Here is a 7,045-nt window from a genome sequence, read left to right on the forward strand (position 1 = left end):
CGGCTTAAGGGGGGAAAATCCGTTTGCGGAGAACACGCACGCCCCCGCGGAAAATGATCCCAGTTACCTTTGGCCAGACTGCCGCTGCCACGCCGGACTCCATAGTCACGCCCCGAAACGCCCCGCCGGGCAGGCCGGGCCAATGGACGCCGAGCTCGGCCGTGCGTCACGCGACGCTGGCCAATCGCGAAGGGCCACGACCGTAGAAAGGCCGGGCGCGTCTGGGCTGGCCGCTGGGCGGCGGCGGCGGCGCACGGTGCGTAGTCTCAAGCTATGGTGGTGGTGGCAGCCGCACCGAGCCCGGCCGACGGGGCCCCTAAAGTACTGCTTCTGTCGGGGCAGCCCGCCTCCGCCGCCGGAGCCCCGGCCGGCCAGGCCCTGCCGCTCATGGTGCCAGCCCAGAGAGGGGCCAGCCCGGAGGCAGCGAGCGGGGGGCTGCCCCAGGCGCGCAAGCGGCAGCGCCTCACGCACCTGAGCCCCGAGGAGAAGGCGCTGAGGAGGTGGGCGAGGGGCCGGGGTCTGGGGCCAGATCTGAAGCCGGGACTGGGGCAGGGGGCTGGAGCTGGGGCCGGGGGTGGGAGCGGGGACCCAACACTGGCAGTGCCCCAGGGCTCCGGCGCCTTTGGCCTGGCGGGTCAGTGCCAGCGTGGCGCGGGGCGGGGCAGGAAGCCCGGACTGACCGGATCCGCCTCGCCGGGAACCCAGGGCGGCCGAGGGCTCTTTTCTGTGCTTTTTAAATCTCTCGTTAGAGATGACCAGAGGTGGGGATGCGGGCACCTGTCTTCCGGGCCCTCTTGCTGTGTGGCCGCAGACCGGTGGTTCAGCCTCTCTGAACTCGGACTGTGACATGAAGTCGAATAATCTGTTTTGGTTTACTGCAGAGGCGCGGAGCTGAAATAACAGAGCTGTTGAAAGGGATGGGAGCTCTGCGAGGCTCACTGGTCTAGCTCTGTTTCTGCGTTATTAAAATGGAACCTACTTCATGAGGTCTTTGGGGAGATTGAGACTTGCATATAATGTGCCTAGCACTTAGTCCTCCGTAAATGTTCACTGTTTTGTGATCATTGTGCCTTCTGTGATTTATGAAGTGTCTCCTCTGAGTTCAATTAATTCCTAAAAAGTTTCTTCTCCAACAGACACGGGGCCATCAGCAGGTCACTGCCTAGGATCTCAACACTAGAGATCAGGGAGTGGCATCAGCCTCTCCCTTTTTTAAATTGGGTTTGGGGACGGAGGGTTGATGTCATAGCAAGATTGCAGCCTTCACTGGATTAATGAGGCCAGGCTAGATCCTGTTTAAGAGAATTGGAGACAGGAAGCAGCTGGGGAATAGATGGGGAAAAAGGAAAGTTCTTATGATGCAAGATGAGTAGTGTGTGTGTGTCCAGCCCCAGTGCTGTGACGGGGATGAGTCTGAGGTGGGCGGATGATGCAATATGGGAGAGAATAAAGCAGGTCTTCTAGCTAGATTGACAGACTATTTTTTATTTTGTTTTATTGAGGGGAGGAACCTGAAGTGTATTTTATCGTTAGTCTGTCTCATACTGTAAATAAAAATGAAAGCACTAGCTGGTCAAGTTTTCAAATAAAGACATAAATAAGGTTTGAAATGACTCAGTGTGGTATGTTCCTTTTCTCAGGAAACTGAAAAACAGAGTAGCAGCTCAGACTGCCAGAGATCGAAAGAAAGCTCGAATGAGTGAGCTGGAACAGCAAGTGGTAGATTTAGAAGAAGAGGTAAAACTACTTAAGGTCAAACTCTTTTATCCATTGTATACCCTTCCTTGGTAAATGTTCTGATATTTGCTTCCCATCCCAAGTTGTTTCAGCCCCTATTAGAATACAGTTGAATATGTGATTAAAAGTTAAACTAGGCTGGGCGTGGTGGCTCACGCCGGTAATCCCAGCACTTTGGGAGCCCGAGATGGACAGATCACTTGAGGCCGGCAGTTTGAGACCAGCCTGGTCAACATGGTAAAACCCCATCTCTATCCAAAAATATACCAAAAACAACAGCAACAACAAAAAAAACACAAGCGTGCCGTGCCTGTAGTCCCAGCTACTTGGGAGGTTGAGGTGGAAGGATTGTTTGAACTTGGGAGAGGGAGGTTGCAGTGAGCTGAGATCACACCACTGCACTCCAGCCTGGGCAACAGAGTGAGACTGTCTCAAGAAAAAAAAAAAGGTGGCTGGGCACAGGGGCTCACACCTGTAATCCCAGCACTTTGGGAGGCCAAGGTGGGTAGATAACATGAGATCAGGAGTTCGAGACCAATCTGGCCAGCATGGTGAAACCCCATCTCTACTAAAACTATAAAAATTAGCCAGGTGTCATGGCAGGCACCTGTAATCCCAGTTGTTCAGGAGGCTGAGGCATGAGAATCACTTGAACCCAGGAGGCAGAGGTTGCAGTGAGCTGAGATCATGAGATCGCACCACTGCACCCCAGCCTGGGTGACAGAGGGAAGCCCTGTCTCAAAAAAAAAAAAAAGGTTAGTTAGGACAGGTAGGTAGTTGGTGAACTGGTGAAGCTTGTTGAGGGCAGAAGTGATTGACTTTGTGGCATTTGGTGCTAGATGTATCTCAAAGTAGATGGATTCAACAATGTTTAGTGAGTTTGTAGTAAGAAATTAGCAAGGGCTAATAGGAAATAATTGCTTAAACTTTACATTCTTCCTGGCATAGCCAGAAATTCACTAAAGGTTCCTTTCCCTCTCTAGGGTCCACCTGTTATTTAATCTTAAATTGTTGCCAATTACACATCTTGAACACATAGAGATTATTTATATATATTTTTAACCCCTTGGTCAATTTGCATATATTGTTATTTTTAAAGTTTTAATCATTAGTTGGTTCTTCTAAGACTCATGAGTCAGGAGCAGGTTGTTTTTTTTTTTTTCTTTTGGATTTATAGTTATCACTACCACTTTTATTATTACCTGCCAGTTCAAGATAGTTATTTTTTTATTTTTATATTATTATTATTATTATTGAGATAGAGTCTCACTCTGTTGCCCAGGCTGGAGTGCAGTGGTACAATCTTGACTCACTGCAACCTCTGCCTCCCAGGTTCAAGCAATTCTCCCTGCTACAGCCTCCAGATTAGCTGGGATTACAGCACCCACCACCACACTTGGCTAGCTAATTTTTGTATTTTTTAGTAGAGATGGAGTTTGCCACGCTGGCCAGGCTGGTCTTGAACTCTTGACCTCAGGTGATCCACCTGCCTCAGCCTCCCAAAGTGTTAGGATTACAAGCATGGGCCACCGTGCCTGGCTAGGATAGTTTAAAAAAAAAAAATTATGGGCCGGGCACAGTGGCTCACGCTTGTAATCCCAGCACTTTGGGAGGCGGAGGCGGGCGGATCACAAGGTCAGGAGATCGAGACCATCCTGGCTAACAGGGTGAAACCCCATCTCTACTAAAAATACAAAAAATTAGGCGGAGCTTGCAGTGAGCTGAGATCGTGCGACTGCACTCCAGCCTGGTCAACAGAGGGAGACTCTGTCTCAAAAAAATAAAATAAAATAAAATTATATCTACATTAAAGCCACAAGTCACACTTTGCAGAAGTCAGTATTGGTAGTTGGAAGCAGTGTGTTACTCTTGACCCCATGAAGTGGCACTTATTAAGTAGCTTGCTTTTCCATAATTATGGCCTAGCTTTCTAAAACCTACTGTTAACAGCACAAGCATAGAGTTTTCCAAAAGTTCAAGAAGGAAAGGAGACCAATTATACTGAATCAGGTAGATTCTTAATTGAAATAATTGTTTTAATAGCCTCTTATGAACTTTCTTCCAGAACCAAAAACTTTTGCTAGAAAATCAGCTTTTACGAGAGAAAACTCACGGCCTTGTAGTTGAGAACCAGGAGTTAAGACAGCGCCTGGGGATGGATGCCCTGGTTGCTGAAGAGGAGGCGGAAGCCAAGGTAAATCATCTCCTTTATTTGGTGCCTCATGTGAGAACTAGTTCCAAGTAACATGACCCAGTGATTATGTTTACAGTCTGGACTTCTGATCAAGAGCGTTCTTGAAATTTTCCTTCAGTTTTAAGACATTTTCATGCAGGCAGAGTGTTCTTCCCCTAAAAGCACTTGACACTTACTCATTTTTTAAGTGTGTAGTGAACAGTACTAAGATCTAATAATGAAAACAAGTTACATGGCTAAGAACAAGTACTAACAAATGCAGTAGCCAACAAGATTACCATGCAATCATTAAGGAGAACCAAAGTAAGAGAGCTACTCAAACCAGACTTTGAATGCTACTAAAATTAAAGTAGTCCTTTGATGAATATTAATGAGTAGGGAAAGGATTCTTTGTGATAGTGATACCTCTGTGGTAAGAGGAGGGTGGTATGTGAGTTTTAGTATATAGATATGGCAAATTCATTGACAACAATCAAAGGGTCTAAGATTGACAATAGCACAGTTTTACTCTGTGAACGTAATGTTCAGGACGAATTTAAAGAATTACTTGGCCAGGCACGATGGCTCACACCTGTAATTCCCGCACTTTGGGAGGCCGAGGTGGCCGGATCACCAGAGGTCAGGAGTTCGAAACCAGCCTGATCAACATGGAGAAACCCCGTCTCTACTAAAATACAAAATTAGCCGGGCGTAGGGGCACCTGCCTGTAATCCCAGGTGCTCGGGAAGCTGAGGCAGGAGTATTGCTGGAACCTGGGAGGCGGAGATTGCAGTGAGCCGAGAGCACACCATTGCACTCCAGCCTGGGCAACAAGAACAAAACTCCGTCTCAAAAAAAAAAAAAAAGAAAAGAATTACTTATAAAAAAGATTCTAGGTTTAAATTGCTATAGAACTTTATTATCTAAGAACATTATTATTATTGAGAAGAGCAAGATAAGATATTATTTGTCAATTCTGCTTGAATCTTTGCCTGGAGAAGGAAAAATGTTTCATTGTGAAGGAAGTGTATAAGGAAGTCTTACCTCCCTTTTCTCATCTCTTGAGGACTTAAAAGTGGAAATAACAATGGTTAGGGAAAGATTTCACCTCTAAAGAACGGTTTTCGCCGGGCGCGGTGGCTCAAGCCTGTGATCCCAGCACTTTGGGAGGCAGAGACGGGTGGATCACGAGGTCAGGAGATCGAGACCATCCTGGCTAACACGGTGAAACCCCGTCTCTACTAAAAAATACAAAAAACTAGCCGGGCGAGGTGGTGGGCGCCTGTAGTCCCAGCTACTCGGGAGGCTGAGGCAGGAGAATGGCGTAAACCCGGGAGGCGGAGCTTGCAGTGAACTGAGATCCGGCCACTGCACTCCAGCGTGGGCAACTGAGCAAGACTCCGTCTCAAAAAAAAAAGAAAAAAGAACGGTTTTCTAGTTTTCTTGAAAGCTGAGAATCACAGCTGTCTAGCAAGCATTTCCTTGGGAACTTGAAGCTGTTTATTCACTTTGGTCTTTCCTCCCAGGGGAATGGAGTGAGGCCAGTGGCCGGGTCTGCTGAGTCCGCAGCACTCAGACTACGTGCACCTCTGCAGCAGGTGCAGGCCCAGTTGTCACCCCTCCAGAACATCTCCCCATGGATTCTGGCGGTATTGACTCTTCAGATTCAGAGGTGGGGATCATTCTGACTTATTAAAGAGCTATATAACCAGTTAATTCCATCTGTTTGATGCTTGACATCCCTAACTAGACAGATGAGGGTTGAAGTTAGTTTTTGGTGGGGTTAGAGGTGAACATCAACTACCTTTCTAGTTCCAGGTAATATAGGACATGGAGTGAAGTGTAGATAAATGGGTCTGGTGGGTCCTGAGGTCATCTTAATCACATAATGACTAATTTACATTATGGAATCCAGTATGAAGTGTTCCAGTTCGATTTTCCATAGTATTCTGACAGTTGTACGTCATTTAATTTTTGCCTCTTGCAGTCTGATATCCTGTTGGGCATTCTGGACAACTTGGACCCAGTCATGTTCTTCAGATGCCCTTCCCCAGAGTCTGCCAGCCTGGAGGAGCTCCCAGAGGTCTACCCAGAAGGACCCAGTTCCTTACCAGCCTCCCTTTCTCTGTCAGTGGGGACGTCATCAACCAAGCTGGAAGCCATTAATGAACTAATTCGTTTTGACCACATATATACCAAGCCCCTGGTCTTAGAGATACCCTCTGAGACAGAGAGCCAAGCTAATGTGGTAGTGAAAATCGAGGAAGCACCTCTCAGCCCCTCAGAGAATGATCACCCTGAATTCATTGTCTCAGTGAAGGAAGAACCTGTAGAAGATGACCTCATTCCAGAGCTGGGTATCTCAAATCTGCTTTCATCCAGCCACTGCCCGAAACCATCTTCCTGCCTACTGGATGCTTACAGTGACTGCGGATACGGGGGCTCCCTTTCCCCCTTCAGTGACATGTCCTCTCCGCTTGGTGTAAACCATTCTTGGGAGGACACTTTTGCCAATGAACTTTTTCCCCAGCTGATTAGTGTCTAAGGAATGATCCAGTACTGTTGCCCTTTTCCTTGACTATTACACTGCCTGGAGGATAGCAGAGAAGCCTGCCTCTGCTTCATTCAAAAAGCCAAAAGAGAGAGTATACAGTCCTAGAGAATTCCTTTCAAGTATTTGTTCAGATCTCACAGATGAGCCCCAGGTACTGTCTGTTGACATCCAGCAGTCCAAAGTATTGAGACATATTACTGTAATTAAGACATATTACTGTAATTGAGAACTACAGCTTTTAAGATTGTACTTTTATCTTAAAAGGGTGGTAGTTTGCCCTAAAATACTTATTATGTAAGGGTCATTAGACAAATGTCTTCAAGTAGACATGGAATTTATGAATGGTTCTTTATCATTTCTCTTCCCCCTTTTTGGCATCCTGGCTTGCCTCCAGTTTTAGGTCCTTTAGTTTGCTTCTGTAAGCAAAGAGAACACCTGCTGAGGGGGCTCTTTCCCTCATGTATACTTCAAGTAAGATCAAGAATCTTTTGTGGGCCGGGCGCGGTGGCTCAAGCCTGTAATCCCAGCACTTTGGGAGGCCGAGACGGGCGGATCACGAGGTCAGGAGATCGAGACCATCC

General features: G+C 47.2%; 1 protein-coding gene across 1 annotated transcript; it reads left to right on the plus strand.

The window, feature by feature from the left end:
• Positions 1-209: 209 nt before the first annotated feature.
• Positions 210-6,568, plus strand: XBP1 (X-box binding protein 1). Its single transcript, XM_017855569.1, is given in 6 exon segments — positions 210-500; positions 1,641-1,737; positions 3,803-3,931; positions 5,437-5,472; positions 5,475-5,582; positions 5,898-6,568. Coding segments are annotated over 6 exon segments (1,155 nt in total). The 5' UTR covers positions 210-273; the 3' UTR covers positions 6,456-6,568.
• Positions 6,569-7,045: the final 477 nt, after the last annotated feature.

This window comes from Rhinopithecus bieti, unplaced genomic scaffold, assembly GCF_001698545.2.
Source record: "Rhinopithecus bieti isolate Rb0 unplaced genomic scaffold, ASM169854v2 scaffold_36959, whole genome shotgun sequence".
Lineage (NCBI taxonomy): Eukaryota > Metazoa > Chordata > Mammalia > Primates > Cercopithecidae > Rhinopithecus > Rhinopithecus bieti.